General features: G+C 41.8%; 1 protein-coding gene across 1 annotated transcript in view; it reads right to left on the minus strand.

The window, feature by feature from the left end:
- Positions 1–333: 333 nt before the first annotated feature.
- Positions 334–20008, minus strand: part of tmeff2a (transmembrane protein with EGF-like and two follistatin-like domains 2a) — a 133050-nt gene continuing 113375 nt past the window's right edge. The window contains exons 6-10 of the mRNA XM_026145780.1: positions 17836–17984; positions 14304–14360; positions 14001–14127; positions 3447–3605; positions 334–1170 (exon numbers count right to left, since the gene is read on the minus strand). Coding sequence (XP_026001565.1) covers positions 1074–1170; positions 3447–3605; positions 14001–14127; positions 14304–14360; positions 17836–17984 — 589 coding nt within the window. The 3' untranslated portion in view covers positions 334–1073. The remainder of the gene's footprint in view (positions 1171–3446; positions 3606–14000; positions 14128–14303; positions 14361–17835; positions 17985–20008) is intronic.

Here is a 20008-nt window from a genome sequence, read left to right on the forward strand (position 1 = left end):
GCCTATTTTAACTAAGTCTGAATAAGGTAAGAGTGATGTGTGTAGGTGTGGAACTAGACTGTTGCTTCATGTCGTAAAGAGCCAGGTGAGGTGATTCCAAAATCCAGTCAGGATGCCACAGGCATTCTCTCCTTGGAGATTTTCCAGGCATTTCCACCTGGAAGGGGGACACTGGTGTAAACCAATAACTCACCGTGCCTCAGTATCCCCCTGGAGAAACAGGAAAACACTGAGAAAAATGGATGGATGGTGATACAGATTATGATTATGACACTAATAAACACTACCAACATGTCATTGCTTCAAAACAGACAAAGACCGACACAGAATATGTTACATTTCGTGATATAAATTATTTATTTACATTTACAGAAAAATTACCCCATCAAGACAACGTAGTAATAACTATTGGAAATAGAACCCAAGATACAGTAGCTGACGTCATCGTCACAACCGAACAGAGAGCTCTATAATAACATTGTGCCCTCTGTCAAAGGTCTCCTATAACACAAGGTGCAAGGCATCACGTGTAGCCCCCAAACCCCCCCACCCCCCTCCCAGGCTGAACACACACCTCATTAAAAGCCAGATACCCTGCTTTGCACTACCCCGATTTGCTTTGTACCCCTCATCTACAAAGAACAGCTAGCCCACCTCTACCAAAGTGCACACATCTAATACACATTCACACACACACACATTCAGTATCCTCCGCACCCCCCCCCTCCCGAGTCCTCATAGTTCGTGTTTTGTTTAGTTTTTTTCAGGAAAAACCTTCAGAAAAAGGTGCAAGGAGACACATGGGCATGGGTAGGGGGCTGGCGGCGGCGGTGACTGATGACAGCATTTCTCCAATGTGTAATCATTGTCACCTCACTTGTGTGCCAGCTCTGTCTTTGCTTTGCCACCATCCTCCATGGACATTCTTTGAGTTCATACTGGGAGAGAGGGCGAAGAGTGATGGGAAGCAGATGCTAATTTTCAGGGTTGGCCTACTTGGGGGCGGGGAAGAAACATCTAACGCCACAGTGCTCCGTAACGTGGAGAGGGGACTCTGTCTGGTGTGTCTGGGCTCAGATCAGTCGGGTGGAGGCGCGCATGGTATTCTCTGAACTGAAGTGGACATTGTTCTGCTTCTGCCGGTTGATCCTGTTGGTCCGTGGGCACTTCCTGAAACACAAAATCACGAAGAAGATGAATTACTGTTTTAATATTAATCTAATAACTCAGACTTTAAAGGGAGAAACATGGATGGCAGACTGCTGCTTTAATACAATACAATACCTCTGCTTTAATACTTTAAAGCAGAGGTCCCAAACCTTTTTCATGTAAATCACCTGTCAGGGACACAGATGTTAGCACACGATTATAATGACCAAAAGAATTCATGATACACGCAATATGACTGAAAAATGAGTAAAAATCACCTTTTTTAAAAATGACTACAGTTTAGAATGTAACAGCACCAACAAATTGAGTATTAAAAAAAGAATACTAAAAATAAAGTAAAGCATAATTTGTAACCTTAAACAAGCATGAAGAAAAACACATTTGTAAATCACAGTTAGAGCCTGCTTCTTTCTTTTATGTTGCATATGTTCAGGTTCACTGTTAATAAGTCTGAGTTTGGGATTCATGTGCCTGCTTCTTTGACTCGTGCAACCCCCAAAGGCCACATCCACCAGGCCGAGAGACCGGAGAGTCACACCTACTGAAAGGTTTGCATTTCGCGATCGATTGGCGAGTGGTTGTTGGCAGTCACTGAGAAATTTGTTAAAGCTCCAGTCACGCCAGGGACCAGTTAGTGGCCCCCTGGCAACCACAGGTTGCTAGGGAGAAATGTATTCCCTGACAACTGGAGACTGAGCAGCCTCTTTGCGATTTGTTTCAGCTGTGTCTGATTGTGTGACTGCAGCTACACTGATGTATGCCGCATTCACCTCCAAATGGGGAACATAACAAAGATCCCAGGGCATTGGAAGGACTTTCAAGCACCTCTGATCCCAATTAGACTGCCAGAAAAAGACCGATCCATGGAAGCCCCACCCAGCAACCCCACAGCATCCAAAGGATCTGTGCCTGACGTTCTGGTGCCAAACAACCCAAAGCACTCCGTGTGATTCTGAGTACATAGCCATGCTATTCAGCAATACTCAGCGTTGCTTGCAAAACTTATTGCTGCAAAAACAAAAGAAGCATCTGAAAACAAATCAGATGAACACCTGTTTGAGACTTTTGTAGCGGGAAAATGAGAGGACAATCTGTAGAGAGATGATTTTCTTTTTTAACAGAAACAGAAAATAGCATTTCATAAGATGCTGAATTTGTAGGAAATGACTAACATCTTCATCTTTGAAAAATCAAACAAAATATTGTCTTTGCCAACAATTTCATAGGAACCAGAGGGCTTGGGCTCCACAGAAGAAGTTCAAGTTATAAAAGCCTTGTTTGTTCTGTTCATTTTATAAGACAGAAGTAACGAATAATAAAAATAAAATGGTGGAAACATGGTATTTTGCAGGGAAGTCCTTTTGAACAGACCTTTTCCAAGATGTCACAAAATCTCTTACACAAGAGGCAAAGCATAGGGATGACCTTTTCCACTTCCCCCTGTTTGTCCTTTAACTGAATGGCAAATCTTTACAACAAACAGAAATCACATAAAACTCCAGCAACATTCATAAAACGCAACAAATGACGCGCAAATTCGATCGGCTTGACAGAGACGGAGCGAGTCAGTAACCGCTGAAACGCTCGCCTGCGTCGATTCGCTTGGAAGTTCATTCCTTTCGACTCGTAGAAGAATTTTCAAGTATGTTTTTGTGTTAAATGGATATCGCTACGCTGCAGGACACATTAGTGTTGCTGTCGCTGTATTTCGTGTTATAAATTCTCTCTTTGCTTCTTTATCTCCTCTCCTTACCCTCTCACCCTGCTCCACTTTCTCATTTCGCCCCTCCTCCTCCTCCCTCCTTTGCTCGGAGGAGCAGTTTTGTCTCGGTCAAAACTCCTTTAAAATCTTTTATTAAATGTCATAAATTGCTTAGGTCAGCCAGAGGCAGACAAGCTGCAGGCTATATGTGAATGTGTGTGTTTGTGGCTCTGAGTGTGGGTGGGTTTTTATAGTGAATACAAAATGCTTATGTTAAAACACAAGTGTCTGTGTGTGTGTGCATGCTGGACTATACAGATATGTGTGGGTTTCTGTGCTTGCATACACACCTGCAGGTTTTCAGATATGTGTGTGTGTGTGTGTGTGTGTGTGTGTGCCCCCTGAGAACGTGACAGTACTTTCTATGTGTGCCCAAAACCTCGGTGACCTTTCAGCTGTTGCCTACATGCTCAGGAGTCTGTAACTCCCAGATACACACAACATGGAAAACACTGCTCCCAGGCTCATTAGTAGGCTGTTTTTGTATATGTGTGTGTGTTCGAGCATGACTCACCTGGTAATGCAGAGCACCACCACACAGATGATGACCACCTGGAGTGCTCCGATGATAGAGGCGATGAGGACATAGTGCAGTTTGCCGGAGCCTGGCACCACATAGAGGACGTTGTACTCCTTGATGTCACAATGGGGGCCCCTAAAACCCGAGTGACAGCTGAGATCACGCACACACAGACGCACAAACGCACAAGAGTGGGGGGAAAGTGAGAGAGAAAGCGAGTCATTCCTGTGCACGGAGTGACAGGTTCATTATTTTTAGCATTTCTAATTGAAACGTCACCGAGTGTTTGATAAAGACATTGCGGTGGAACGCCGCATTTCTGTGACAGTGTGGTGACTTGATTTTTTCCTTAGCTGTAGCTGTTCAGATGAACATGACTGATGGGGTTTGCGGTTAGCGGCATAAAAATGCATAATCTTCTCTTTGTTCTAGGCCTGTGGGCATACTAATGCTGCCATTATAGATAGTGTGTTAAGCTGTGTGTCTGTATAGAACATACACATGTAGCTGCCACAGTGAAGTGCTGAAAGCAACCAGATGAAAACGTCAAGTAGTGCGATTGGTCAGGTTGGGCTCCTTGTGTTTTCTCTTACAAGCTTCTGATATCAGGAGATTAATAGGGAAGACACTCAGGGAATAATGGAATGTAAGAACAGTTACTGCAGGGACTATAATTAAAGCATGATGCAATTCGGTCATGATACATCCATCTTGTGGTGCGGCGCTGGTATCAGTGTGTGAAATCAAACACTGAACGATTAATCAAAGCTTTCGCTGTGGGGAGCTGTGGCGCTCGAGCTGTCATTGACACCTTAGGACAAAAATAAAATCCAGATTTTATTTTAGAAAATAGAAAATCTATAGAAAACCTTCTCAGGAAATGATCTTCGGGGTGGATAGATATTAACTATTTGTTATCTGGGGTGCCAAACTCATTTAGCTCATCCCAAGTAGGTCAAGCCACTTGAGCCACATTTCAAGAAAAGCCACATACCATCTTAAAAAGAGAAAATCTAAAATGTGTCCTTTTTTGATGTAAATAAGGACATAGGTACATATATTTAATAAACTATCCGCTTACAAAGATCAGTAACAACAGAATAAGAGATGCAAAAGCAGCAATAGGTCCCAGCTTTTCTACATTCAGTTCATTTTCTGTCATTATAAAGAACACCTGCTCCTTGGATTCATCACTTTACTTGTTGTTTGTAGCGCTTTCTTTGTGCATAGGAATTTGCTAAGAGTGCTGCCCCCTGGTGGAGGCTAAAGAATCTGCATTTTCAAATGTGCACATTGAAAAACAAAGATGCAAACACAGAGTTTTGGCTTGCAGGTTATGGTCGGGTGAGCTGGTGAGCTGGTTAGTACTTGGATGCGAGTCAACATGGAAAACCTAGGTGGTGCAAAGTTGGGTGACGTAGTTGGTTGAGTGGTTAGGAGACAAGACACACCTTTCTGTGTGGAACTGGTGTGCCTGTGTGGGTCTTTGCCAGCATGACAGCAGTAAGTATGCCCACTTCCACAGCTCAGTTTCTATGTATTCAATGATATTGTCTCATTTTTTATACTGTATGACAGTTTGAGCTTTGCTATCTATAATTAGGCATTTGACATCTTTATACAACCAAACTCTGAAAACAATGGATAGAAAGCCTGTTTGGTGGCATCCTTGTCACATTTTAAAGAAATATAATTTACTTAGTTTTGAGAGATTTATTCATTTGTCTTTTCTTAACTTAGTTTTCAAATGTATAAACAGTCTGGGTCCAGAGTGTTTTTCCAGACACGTTCAAAGAAAAGACAGTGATAGCATTACTGGGAGGCAAGGTGTGACTGTGAAATACCACATCACAGATCTAAAGTTGGACAGCAGCAAGCCACAGCAATTTTAAATACATCATAAATCATAATTTCACAAAGATTCATACCCTCTAGCATGTATACATGCTAGAACATACTTGAAAACATGCACAACCAATGTGCATTTTACAACATATCTAATTTATACTAATCTTTTCCATATGGGTGTTGAACGTGTGTCAAACCCTGAGTCCCAAATATTGCTTTGAATGACACCAGCTCCTACTTGAAAACATGTTAGCGTGGCTGTGAAGAGCTCTAGACCTCAGGCTGGGGCGAGACTGACAGCCTTCTCTAATGGGCCAGATGTTTGGCTGGATGGTTCCAGCCCACTGGCTGTATGGTTGATACCTCTGCGCTTATTTCGAGGGTATTTTCTGACATCTGACAAAACAAAACAAAAAATACCCAAATTTCACCACCCTGCAAAAAAGTGAAGTCAAAATGAACAATGCTGGGTTCATACCACAAGTTTGTTTTGCTACGTTTAGTCCAAAATTATTTCAGAATTTAAAAAAGTCCAGCAAATATCAAAAGTGTAAATTAGAGTCCAAACAACAATGACCCAAAACATCTTATTGAACTTGTTACTCTCACCAAAAAACCTGATACAAAAGAAATGAAGACAGGTGTTGCAAGCTTGGCTACACTGTTGCCTTTGTGTGTCAGATACAGCCTGGCAACAAGGACATGTGGGGTAACACAGACAAAAACCCTTTTGTATTTAGAGCATTTTGTATTTAGAGGTAGTCTTTTACGGATGCAATCGGCAGCATAATACTACAGGTTTTGCCAGCTTGGTGTAGACCTTGAGTGGGAAAACACACACAAACACACACAAAAGACTAATGGAGATGATCTTTGTCCTCAGAGACGAGCTAAAACAGTCCCCCTTTTAATCTCCCCTTCTCCTCCATCTCCTCTTTACCTGCTTTTCCTGTCTCTGGGGAGGTTGTTACCCACCAACACCTGCACATCCTTGTTTGGCACAAACACACACACACAAACACACAACCTGCTTCACATTCTCTATCCCTTCGACCTGACAGCGTACGAGATGAACATTGCAACCTTGTTCTGTTCGGGGGTTGTGCTTGGTTTCCACACTCGTGTACCGCACAAACACACACACAGTCACAGACATGCACCACTCCCACAGAGACCGCTGCGCTTTCCTTCACATTAAGATACAGACTTTGCCTCGTACAGCCATCAGGGGGCAGCAGAGACCCTCCGCACTCCCTGGCTGCTCAGCATGCAAAGAGAACGTCTGGGATGATCGAGGTTAGAGAGAAAGTAGAGAGAGATAGCGCCAGCGAGAGACACCGAGACCCCCTGGCTGCTACACTATCAGGCTGTAAAAGATGGCAGACCTGAGCAGCACACATGTATACTGGCTTGGTGTGTGGGTGGTGGGTTTTAATATCATTCCTCAGTGTGCCTTTTTGTAAATGCATATCTCTGCTGCCTGTGTTAAGTGTGTTCTGTGTGCCTGTATGAATATGAAATTTGCACCTGTGTGGCCAATTCTCAGCTGGTGTGTCTGTCGGCAAAATAGGGGCACAGGGGTGCACAGAATTCACGGTTTCGCATGAACTCTGGTTTTAGAGTGACAGCTTGATACACACAGTGAAAGCATCAATTTATTTTCAAAAAAGGAAAATGCTCTAAAGTTTGTAATTGTCCGTAATTCCAACGTTAAATGCTGAAGCAACTAAATGCTGCACTCTCTCAGTACAGAATTGGACCTGTTTCTTCTGTGACGGTAAAAACATAGACTGTATATAGTAGATGGATGTATTTAAACCCACCTACTACCATTTTCAAACAGCTTCGAGAATTTTAGCTGTGACTGTTTTGTTATTTAGGGCCACAAATGATCATACTTAATTTCCAGCTAGATAGCGAGCTTTTTTAACTAAGAGTATTGGATTCGTTTTTCAGTCCTGGAGGTTACGGCTTGAGTAAAAAAAACATTATGGGACATAATATACTTTCAGCTTCTCTCTTGAATGGACCCAGATGTTTGACTTGGTACATTATATATTGTATCATAAGCCACGACCTGAACACATACATGAAAAGATATTTGCCCTCTTCCTGATTTCTTCGCACTTAAATGTTTTAGATCGTCAAATAAATTTCATTTTTAGACAAAGGTAAGCTGAGTTAACACAAAAATACATGTTTGAAATGATAATTTAATTTATTAAGGGAAAAAAGTCTCTTCAAACCTACCCGACTCTGTGTGAAAAATTAATTGCTGCCATTGTTAAATCATGAATTAACTGTGATTATCCACATATTTTGCAAAGCTGGGTTTAATTTCAATAGGTACACCCAGGCCTCATCACTGCCAGACCTGTTGAATTGAGAAGTCACTTAAATAGAACCTTTCTGACAAAGTAAAGCGGGCTAAACAATCTCAAAAAGCAATTCATAGTCCTACAATCTCAAGAATAGCAGAGAAGCAAACTCACATCTATCAAAATCATTTCTAAGGTTCTGGGACTCCAACGAACCATGACGAGAACCATTATCCAAAACTGGAGAAATCTGAAACAGTGGTGAACGTTTTCAGGAGCAGGCAGCCTACTGTTGAATCAGGAGGTCACAAGAACTGCAGAGTTCATGATTCAGCACAAGAAAGAGACGATGATGATCCCCAATATGTTTGGGAAAATACTCTGTGGACTGTTTAGACAAAAGTTTTACTTTTTAGAAGGTTTGAGTTCCGTTATCTGGCATAAAACTACCGCGGCACTTCATAACAAGAACATCATACCAACAGTCAAACATGGTGGTGGTAGTGTGGTGGTCTGGCGAGCTGCTTTGCTGCTTCAGGATCTTGAGGACTTGCCACAACTGCTCTCTGTCCGACCACCAGTTCATGCCCTGAAACTAAAGTGAACTTGGATTATGTATATCTGAAACACACAACTCCCCGTCTGAATGACTCAACAAACTGATGGTTTTGGACTTAAATCGGATGGAGATGCTTTGGTTTAACCTTCACCACCTCCAATGTGGCATCGCTGTGAGATTTGAAAGACTCATTAGCAGTTGCAGTTGTCAAGGGTGACACAATGACTTATTTCATTCAGGGGGCTTTTACTTTAAATTTAAATTACTAATAAATTACTAATAAAGTCGATCATCATTTGAAAACTGTATTTTGTATTTACTTTAGTTATGTTTGCTAATATTACAATTTATTTGATGACATTTTTTTGTCTGTAAATACCAACTTAAAAATCTCAAACACTGCACGAATCTTTAAATAATTCATAGTTTCCTCCTTCCACATATAATATGTTTTTTTATAAAGATTTAACTGAGCTGGCACAGAATGACTTGCAGCGTCTGTCGCTTTGCTGTCACTTTGCAGATTTTATCAACAATAACAAATTTAATAATTCCAGCAAATACGCAGTAATAACAGGATAAGGCTTTCAGGGTTAATAAAAATAATAAATCATTTAAATTGATCACTTTTATTCAACATCATAAATGAACATGGATGAAGCAGGAAAGCCAGTAAATCCATCTGCATTTATCTATGATTGAATGTGAGAGTTTCTTAAAGTGTCTGTTATCAGCAGCTGCTTCAAGTTTCTGCTTCAGTTCATGAATCCCCTGCAGCCATCCGAAGGCAGCGGCACAGATATGTTGATACATCTGCAGTTTATGATTAGAGCACAGCAACACCAGAGCGCCGAGCTATTACGCACACTTGTACACAGTTACATGCAAATGACACTAGGCTGCTACAAAGTAACCACACATCCCCACAAATCACTGGTGTAGTACTACATGATTTACTGCTTTATACCACATCTGCACCAAGAAGATGCCTGGATTTCTCTGTAGCTGCTTAAAATGCCCCAGGATATGTCCTCCCTTTCCTTTATTTTTGGGCTATATTTTTGTCACAAAGAAAATGGGCAGGTAGACACGAGCATTGTACTGATCAAAGTTCAGGCAACAGAGTAGTCTGTGTGCATAACAACTACAAAACTGAGTGCTTCAGCTGTACGATCACACCCAAAGATGGAAAACTAAAAACTAAAAATGTTTGTATATAACAATGTGACATCTCCATCCATCCATCCATCCATCCATCCATCCATCCATCCATCCATCCATCCATCCATCCATCCATCCATCCATCCTCTCATGCTTCTCTAGCTCTTCTGGGGGCATACGAAACCATTCCCAAGCCAATGTGTTCTGAGTCGGTCCAGGGACTTCTCATAGTAGGATATGTCTGAAACACTTCACCTAGGAGGTGCCCAGGATGCATCCAGATCAGATGCCCACAGCATTGTGATGGAGTCCTTTCGTTGTGGAAGAGTAGTAACTCTACTCTGAGTCCCCCCCCCGAATGTCTGATCTCTTAGGTTGAGCTTCTACACCTTACAGAGGAATCTCTTTTCCACCATTTGTTTCCATTCTCATTCTGTCCATCACCACCCAGATAACCTGACCACAGGTGAGGGTGGGATTATATCAACTGATAGACTGACGGCTTTGTTTTCATGCTCAGCTCGCTCTGCAACACAACAGACTGGAACAGCTTCTTCATCACTGATGACTGTGCTAATTCATCTGTCAGTCTCTTGTTCCATTCTTCCTTCATTCATGAACAAGACCCCAAGATACTTACATAAGATATTCATCTGTTTGGGGTAGCAACTCAAGGGCAACCAGTAGTCGGCACTCCACCCTTTTCCGGCCGAGAATCATGGCCTCAGACTTGGAGATGCTATTTTTTACCCCAGATGCTTCACACTTGGCTGCAAACTGCCCAGCGCAATCTGGAGGTAATGGGTCAATGAAGCCAACAGAACGACATCATCTGCAAAAAGCAGAGATGAGATCCGAGACCGTCGTACCCAAGACCTTCCAACCCTTGGCTGCACCCTAGAAAATGGTTTGAACCTGCAGGGGTCTCGAGGCGCTCTGGCTTTCTCCCAAACTCCAAAGACATGCATGCGAGATTATAAATTGGAGATTCTGAAATTGGTGTGGATGTGAATGTGAAGATGACTGGTGACACTCACACTATGACAGCTACAATAGGCTCCTCCCCTCTGCGACCCTGAACTGGATAACCAGTTGAGAAAAATGGTGGATGGAAGGATTTTTTGACAGAACTTTTATTTGAGTGATTTTGTTTTGTTTTGCAAATGAACAGAAACATGATAATGGAATTAACTATTATGCTAATTTACTCAGTTATTTTACTTCAATTTTCAAGCAGACATTAAACTATTAAAAACTGAACAGTTTGTGACTAGTTCTAGTCAAAAAAGATATATTACACTTGTTTAGAGCGGCACATTGTCAGATGTAATCCACCTCAATTCTGATAAGATGGCAGTTTGCAGACTAGCTCATTAAAGAACCAAGAATAAGAGGCCATCGCCAGCCGATAATTTCAGAATGCTGCAACTGGTGCTTCTTTAGTGCTCTACAACAGCAGCATTCTCCCATATGATATAAGCATTTGGAATTACACACTGAAAGTCAATAACTATATGCAAATAAGAGTATAGTTAGTTTACGACCAGTTATTGTAGACTTTCAGACTCGTAAATTGTTATAGAATATGTTGGATGTCAACAGCTGTCAGACCATTACAGCTATTGAAAAAGTGGGACATCTATCTCACTTGGCCTGTATATTCTGGGTGTTAGGGAGTTTGGTGTTTATGAGGTGCTGCTCCATCATTGGCGTATACATTACTGCGAGGGAGTATGCCTACTACAGTAAAATAGACTACACCACTGCTCCACATACAGTACAGCAAACTGGTCTGTTGGGACTTTTCATTCAGGTTATGATCAGATACTGGATTAAAATATTTTTCAAATAAAACCTCCTTTCCAACTCTCTCTTTTAGTAAAAGTTAAGCGCGCTACAAAGCAGTCATTGCTGTGTTACATTTCATGACACAATGTAACCATTTATGATGTGAGCTGGAGTCGAATTAAAACTCAAATCGCATCCTATAACAAGTGATGCAGTCGTATACCGCAAATTACTCTGTTTTTTTACAATTAATTTTTTACTGTAAGTTTCTGCCATCATTATACAAATTCAGTAAAACCAATAAAACACACGCCATCTGCACTTCTGTGGCAGTGCGGGCTTAGGCTGTGCCTCTCTGCGCTGTGCAGACAACAATATGAATTCCCAGAGTGTCTTTGGGATTGTTAAGGTATTCAGGGTTTTTTGTAAATGCAGGCTATCCTCTCGAACCACTTTCGCTGTGAGCCAAAGGAAAATCACTGGCATTCTAATTAAATTATTTTTCTAAAGCGTTTTATTAATTGGGCTCCATTTACTCAAGCTTAATAACCAGGATATTTAGAGCGCCCTAGGGTATTATTTTCAATACTGTGAAATCTTGATAGGTTTTTGTTTATCAAACGACCAAAAATAGCAGGAAATGCACTGATTTCTGTCCAGTGAGGTAAACCAGACTCACTGCCTTTATTATAAGTGGCTCGCTCATCCTCAGGAGTGCACCTCCCCAAAGGCTCATTCTAAGCTGAGAAAAATCCCTGCCTGTCTGTGAATAGCACAGCTGCAGCAGAAGCTGACACTTTAAAAAAAACAACTATAATCACAACCCTCTCTGATATGTATATATCCCCCTTCAGCCTCTTACTGTGTGCTGTATGGATGTGAACCACAGTCAAAGGCGTGATTGCAGATGGCACAAAGTCTGTGGGTCCAAGACCCGAAGCCCACCGCACACCGCAAAATAAGACCCTAGATCATAAAGGGGATGGAAACACCAGCATCCTCATTAAGCAACAACAAACCCAACATGGGATTAATTTGAAGCAGTGCAGCATATTTGACTGGTCAACAGCCCGTCCTACCATTACAGCAGGAGGGATCTTAAACACTTCTCGCTCTCAGCGCACTGGCTTATATTCATTTAAAATAAACAAGGCTGATTAAAAAATAAATTTGCTCCAGCACTTGCCAAGGAATTTCTAAATTTTACAGCTGATTAGCCATCTTACATTCCACACTTCCTGTTAGTGTCTGCAGATCACACAGAGAGAGAGGAACAACAAATTTGTGATAAAAAAGACAGAACGGGCCTCAGTCATCTCGCTTCGTGTAGGGTTTGTTTGTTTGAGTGGAAACCTAATGAGTACGGTATGCTCGACTGATAAGTAGAAAATGGCCAACGCTCTGATCGTAATAGTTAACATAAATATAAAATTGATGATGGGAAGCTTTTTAAAATCCATTTCTCTCATTATAAATAATAGTTAATACCATCTACAATCCAGAATACTCTGCTACAAGTACATCATATTTAGGAAACAATGGTGGGCTGGCTAGCTTTTAAGTCAGAATGTCAAACTTGTGTTCAAATGTTGCAACTTGATATGTCACATGTGTATCTTTGCTTAAGACGCAAACCACATTTGTTGTCAGTCTCACAACACACCACCAACAGGCTTCCTCCACTGGCTAACTCAGAACTCAGAAGCCTGTTATCATTGGTAACCAGCGATAGAGAGTGACCAGTTTATGTGGGAGGCATCTCGTGGTCATGGGAAGACACGAGATGCCTGGCTTTTGACATGGCAAATGTCAAAAGCCAGAAGCCAGACCCTCACGGAGATAATGAGACAGTGGTCAGCTACGTTAGGCACCGACACTAACCTAAAGAACGCCCAGAAATGAAACCAAACAAGTGCAAATATCATAATTTGACATCAAAAATTAAACAGCCTTTTACCTGCTCTGTGCATTGTCTGTGTGACCTGTTGTGCTCATACAACAACAGAGCAGGTAGGCGAGTGTCTGGCTTGTATACTGATCCTGCACATCTTACCTGTGACTTGAACAAAGTTATGTTTTTTTTTTTGTTTGCATTCAGGGACCGATTGCAAGTAGTTGCAGCAGTTAACTGATCACCCAGAGGCCCACCAAGTTATTTTACAGTTAAATGACCATCCTGCAGCAACTACATGACCATGTGTGGAGAATTTCTGAATTTATTACGTCTTCAGATCTTTGGGATTGTGGTTGGCTTCTGAATGTAAGCGGTTAATGTGAATTTCTGTGCAACAGATTTGCAACAGATGGCAACAGATTTGCGATTTTTATTTTTTTATCACACTTAATTGCCGTTTTATCACCCCACAGATTGCCTGTAATTGCCAACTTGACCCTATTCAGTGCAAACTAACAGCAGACGGACTCCATCTTACCGCCACTTTTAAGCGTCATGTCGCTGCACCAAAGTCGCTTTGAAGATGGCAGCTGACTGCGAATGGTCTTCGAAGCAGCTAATTCAAAAGCAAAGAGATTCCGAGTTCACTGCACACAGACCCAATGATTTTGGTCATGCCTATTTTCACTGGTGTGACTGCAGCATTAATCAAATTCCCAGAAGTGAGAACGCATCTGTGAAACAGACTATCTCCTGCAGTGTGCTGCATGTGAGAAAGAAGGAGCACGAAAAAGCTCCTGATTTAATTCTCCTGACGTTATCCGCTGTTCATGTGCGAAAACATGTATTATCACTTTGCAATATCATTGTCGTTTTTCTGTTTCCCCTCTTCCTATGAACCTCTCTACAACTCTGTGTGTGTGTGTGTGTGTGTGTGTGTGTGTGTGTGTGTGTGTGTGTGTGTGTGTACACATGTGTACCTGCAGGAAGGCTGAGCCAGGACGCTGGGGAACTGACACTCTCCATGGACGCAGTAGTTTTTATAGCGATCTGGACAGGGGATGGACAAACCGCGGGCCAGTCCGTTCCTGGTCTCCTCTTTCTCCCCTACAAACACACGAGACCCTTAAAATCTGCCACTGCCCCTCAGGAAGAGATGAATTATAACAAGTGGGAAACATGAAAGGATGACGAACAGAGGAAAGTCTGGGAGCAAATCTAATTCATCTTTGAATGACAGCACATGTTATGTGCTTATCTGCCACCATCATGGAAGCACTCACCCGTGGGGTCGGTCCGTGCGAAGTGTCCATCTCCGCCTTTGTTCCCAATTATGTCATCTGGAAAGGCCAAAGACACATTAAAGCTGAGCTCAGGTCACCGCAACCTGTCCTACAGCTCCATCGCAGGTTACTCATGCACAGTGATGCTACTGCAGGTAAAGAGGACTGAATGTGAATTATCATCTCAACAAAAGGTTCATGTGCCGTGTGCGCCTGTGTGCTTAATGCGTATAAATGGGAGCCATTCTCTTCAAGTCAGAAACCGCCACCCCTAATGTATTACACCGAACAAAGGCCAGAATGGAGCAGAGTCGGGTGGAAAAGATCAGACGGAATAATGCATTTTTGCTCACCCCATTGACGCTGCATCGAGTTCTACTTTTCACAATGGCTAGACAAAATCACCTTCAAATCATTATCATTTTATTGCGATTGATTTTTTCTTTTTTTTCAGAGGTCAGTACGATCGTTCCCTCAAACAGAAGCTGTGAAAGCATTCTTCAGATTCATGACGCAAGACTTGTGGCTGGATCTGTGACTTAGAATTTACTTCTTATTTTTCTTCTTTTATTTATTTATTTATTCACAGGAACACCTGAGGCACAGTAAAAGAAAAGAGACTCAGAAAGATTTCAGTGAGTTCAGAAGCTCAAGTCCCGTATGCGTGACATCCACTTAAGAAAAATCAAATGAAGAAAACAAATGAATTTTAAAACGTAGCCAGCGGCGAGACGCTACAAGCTCAACAGACTGCAGCTCCAGTGGATTCAACGAGTATCTGGTTAAATTTGTCTGTGGAGCTGAGGTTCAACAATATCTTCACAAGGTTATCTGCGCTTTTTGTTGAGCTACTGTAGCAGAAGCCGTTTCCTAATAGCATGAAAGTGGAGCATAATCAGCCATCTAAGTGCCGGGGTGTCACTGTGAGTCCTTGCTAACATGAGGTCGTCTCAGTGCCTCCATTTCATGCTATTTGTCTTTTTCCTTGATTGAAACAGAATCAAACGGGGTGGTCTGACCCACAGGACATAACATGAGGGAATACAGATTTCTGTTTGTGTTCCAGGGCTCGTTAGCCCTGATTGCTTTACTTCCCATTACTTCTCAAAAGACCTATTTGTCCTGTGTGTACTTAGAACCTCTCAAATGGTCTCTTACACTAAAAAAATAACTACAGATCTTAAAAGGTGCATTTGACTCCAGAATCAAAGCCTGTAGTGTTTCTTTTAGAATGTTTAGGTGTAAATCACCTAGTTTGGGAGATTTCTGTCTCTTCTTTCACATAATGGAACTAAATGACTCTCTGAAAAAGCTTTATTTAAAAACTCAGCAACTATTTCTAGAAATCATCACCTGGTTAAAAAAAAAAAAGCACTCACAACAGGATTTACTTTTGTATGAACTTTTTTCCGCTACCAAACGACATGTGTCAGGTGTATCAATCTGCAAAAGGAAGCTTTTGTGACAATAAACACTGATGTTTCTGCGCTGAGCTGAGCTACAAGGTTACAGAGTTGCATTCTTGTATAGACTGGAAATAATGCCTAAAATAATTCCAAAATGAAAGTTCTTACATTTCCATGGGCTTTTGGAAAACATAATGCTCTCAGTGCAAAGCAGTCTTACGTGTACATACAGCCCACAGAAGGCAGCAATAAAAACAACAGACAACAAATCCATAATTAAAGTAAGAATAAGGTCGTCAGCGCGCCGTCCATCTCCAGTGCTTCACTCAACATCTTAACAGAGCCTAACTGCATCTGGTGAGTGACTCAGTCTGACTTAGTGGGTTCGCTGTGGGAAGTGAGTCTCTCACAGAGTGCAAGGGAATTAGCTGCGACTACGGTAAAGTGAATGTTGGTGGTGGTGACCAGCCACAAAGTGTGCAGACAAGCTCAGGCTGCAGTAAAGTCTGTTACATAATGAGAAGAGAGCCGCAGTAAACTGGAAAGTGAGGCTGACACTGATTCTCCTCAACACCTTTGCAAAGTGTTCAGATGACCAGCAGACCAGAAAACAAGACTTTCTGGCTAAGAGGTTAGTGCTAAGCACTGCACCACTGTGCTGCCTTCGCCTCTGAGGACACTAAGCTTTGACTGTCTACAGGCCATGGATATACACTCACTGGACACATTATTAGGTACACCTTGCTAGTACTGGGTAGAACCCACATTTGCCCTAATTCTTCACTTCACAGACTGAAGAAGCTTTGGGATATGGTGTGTTACCCTGCTGGAAGCAATAGATGAAACACTATGATCATAAATGGATGGACATTTAAACGATGGTCACTTGGTGCTAAGGGACATAAAGTGCTAAGAAAATATCCCCCACACCATTACACCACCAACACCAATCTGAATCACTGATACAAGGCTGGATGGATCCATCGTTTCATGTTGTTTACACCAAGTTCTGATCCTGCCATCCAAAAGTCACAGCAGAAGTCGAGACTCAATGGACCAGGTAACGTTTTCCTTATCTTCTGTTGTCCAATATGTTGAGATCTTCTGTATTGGTTGTAATGACTGGTTTGAGTAACTGGGGTTGCTTGAAGCAACCAAATAAAAGTTAAATCAAATTTTGTATTAAGATGTGCATTTGCAACTTTGAAACAACTCAGGTGTGATTTAAAAGTTAATATTCAATTTTATTTATATAGCCTCAAATCACAACAGTTGTCTAAAGTCTACTAAACCTGATGTTTTGAACAAAATGTAACCTTCAACTATTCAACAGAATTAGCAGAATAGCAACAAAATTGCTAATTGTTAAAATCTGGTTGAATTCAAACCTTTGTGATAGTCTGAAAAGATTTTTCTAACAAACTTTAAACTGAAAGGAACTGTGTTTTTAAGGGCATGACTTGCTGAGCAGATTCAGCTTGGACAAAAATGGTCCATGGAAATCTGGTGCTTCAAATCTTTCATATCTATAACTAAAGCTATATTTTGGTAGTTGGAGCTCCACATGAATACCATTTAGTTCCATTATAGTCAAGAATACTCAGTAGTATAATACTGATTTTAGGTTTTAAACCACACAAACCGTAAATGACATTAAATGAAATAAAAACACATTTGTCTGTCTCTGTCTTCTACATGTATTCGAACTATAACTCAGTTTAAGGATTAAAGCACTGAGATTAATAAAAAAAACAACTTTATCCCCAGAAATAGTGCGCCAAAATCAAAGATACTACATTAAAAAAAGGAGGGATTAACATTGTGTAAAATTATCTGTATATGTAGCAGCAGCGGCTCTGAGGATTATCTTTCCACACCATTCCAAAATTTGATTGAGTGAAACTTTCTGTAATTATAAAATGTGGCTGGAACTGCAGCTGGAGGGAGATGCAAAATCACGCCGCCTGCATTTAGCTCTGCACGATGCCTCATTTGCCTCCGTGTTTTCACTCCAACGTGACGCAAACACCTGTTCATGGAGGTACACTGACGGCTTCCGCTGCGTTTGTGAAAGTGTTGTTGTGCCTTTCAGAGTCAGTGTGCTAGTGTGCATTTGAGAGTCTGACCGTGGCAGTGGCCCAGGTACTTGACCTCGATGCGCTCCTGCTTCTGACAGGATGCCTCCTTCACCTGGCAGGGGTTGTCATAGGAACGACCATCTGAGGCGCACACTGGGTTGAAGCTGATGTGGGAACAGTCGATGTTGCAGACACACCTAACGAACAAAACAAATATCCATGTTACAGCAAACCTTCTGATTATCAAAGTCAAAAATCTAAAATAATGAAAACAGAAATATTAATAAAAATGAGAGAATCCTTATTCTGGAAACGCTGCTTTGTGTGTTTGGCTGCCGGAGACAAATTCATTCAGGGATTAAAGGTAAGACAGCAAAAAAACCCTACATTTGCACTCAGACAGAATGCTGGACCATGCATAGTAATCCTGTTCAAACTGGGGTTTCGGCTCATTCAATTTGACACAATAGCAAATGTATTTAACTTCTGCAAAAGAAAAAAAAAGAGAGAGGCTGCACCGAGGGCTTGACTGACAAATGATGTTCTCTTACAAAGGCAGGAAGCAATTAATAATGAAAGAACTGTAGATAACAAAGCAGTGCATTTTAATGTTGTGGAGAAAACAGCACACACTCACATACAATTCAAGCTGTCGGGTGTGGAATTCATTGGAGATAAGATAGAATAGCTTAAATGTAAAATAATAACAACTTATATGTTAATATGCCAATGCCATTGTTGAAAATCCATTGTACTATGCAGAAAAGCTTGTTTCTTGTATCTGGCTTTATAACAAGCTAATATAATGTCCTTCAACTAAACTTAAACCTGCTTAGAAATTCACAAAATCATAATGATGGGCTCGAGATGCGAGGCAGGCGTCACAAGGTGTGACCTACATTTTTTTTTAAAAACGAAGCAAAGTAGTTTAAAGGCCTGATCTTTCACCTCTAAAATTAGCCGAGTTTGTTTTCTCTACAGTCAAAGGAGCTTGCAAAGAAAAGCGTCTGGACTTCTTTAAGTTACTTGAAGACGTTTCACCTCTCATCCGAGAAGCTTCTTCAGTTCTAAGGTCAAATGGTGGAGAGTCCCAGATATAAACCTAGTGGGAGTGACCCCCCACAGAAGGACAAAAGGACCCCCTGATGATCCTCTAATCGCCTGAGCCAAGGTGTGAAACTGGGTGTGGGTCCCAATCAGCCAGAGTTTCGGGTGAGTTCATTGTGAAACCTGGCCCCACCTTATCATGTGAATTCCTGAGATTGAAGAAGCTTCTCGGATGAGAGGTGAAACGTCTTCAAGTAACTTAAAGAAGTCCAGACACTTTTCTTTGTAAGCTCCTTTGACTACGATGACCTGGATGACTGAGAACCTTCACAGACATTTCTCTACATAATGAATTTGTTGCTTTCTTCCACCGAGCTGGCGTTTCTGCTGTGTTTTTGTGGCAGACTGAAAAAAACATCAATTTCTCCAGGAATCTGGAGCTTACTTGATGCTTTTAGCTCTTGCAAATTAACCAGGCAATTTGCTGGCGTGCCACAATTTTCGATTAAATTTCAGTGCGAGTGTTTGTGTGTCTGTTTGCGTTCTTCTCCCGGCCTGACATCTGCATAAATGACAGCGAGAGCGAAGCACCGCGCACACCTGCGTGCATGTGCATATTTGTGTGTTTGTGTGTGTGTATTTCGGCATTAGTGTAGTGTGACCCTTAAGTCTGTGACAGGCCTGATCAGCAAAAATTACAGCCAGATTGCCTTCCCCAGACAGTTGCTGAGTAGCGCTGAACGCAAGATTCTGTAATTATAAATCTGTCATTATTCTCCCGGCCTTTTCATTTTCCCCTGGTGCCAAGCTCTCAGTAAAGCACAGGCATTCAGCTGTCTTACAGCAGCATTTACATACACGCCCACATGGGCGCCCGCCAACACATAAACAGATGCCCACACACGCACTCACACACACACCTTGACAATCAGCCGTGATGATTCGTACTGCTGACATTGATGTTGATTGAAACGCCGTGCAGCAGAGTGTGGCAGCGCTCAGCTACTGTTGTAATGATGGATCAGCAAAGTAAGAATGATGTGAAGAAAGGCTTCGTTATGCATCAGAGAGGACGCGCTTGTGTTGAGGCTGCCGACATCCAAAATCCCACATGACACTGAAGGTGAGCTGCCACAACTATGAATGACCCAACACTCCTGAGGGCTGCTCAATG

This window comes from Astatotilapia calliptera, chromosome 16 (genome assembly GCF_900246225.1).
Source record: "Astatotilapia calliptera chromosome 16, fAstCal1.2, whole genome shotgun sequence".
In the NCBI taxonomy this organism is placed as follows: Eukaryota; Metazoa; Chordata; class Actinopteri; order Cichliformes; family Cichlidae; genus Astatotilapia; species Astatotilapia calliptera.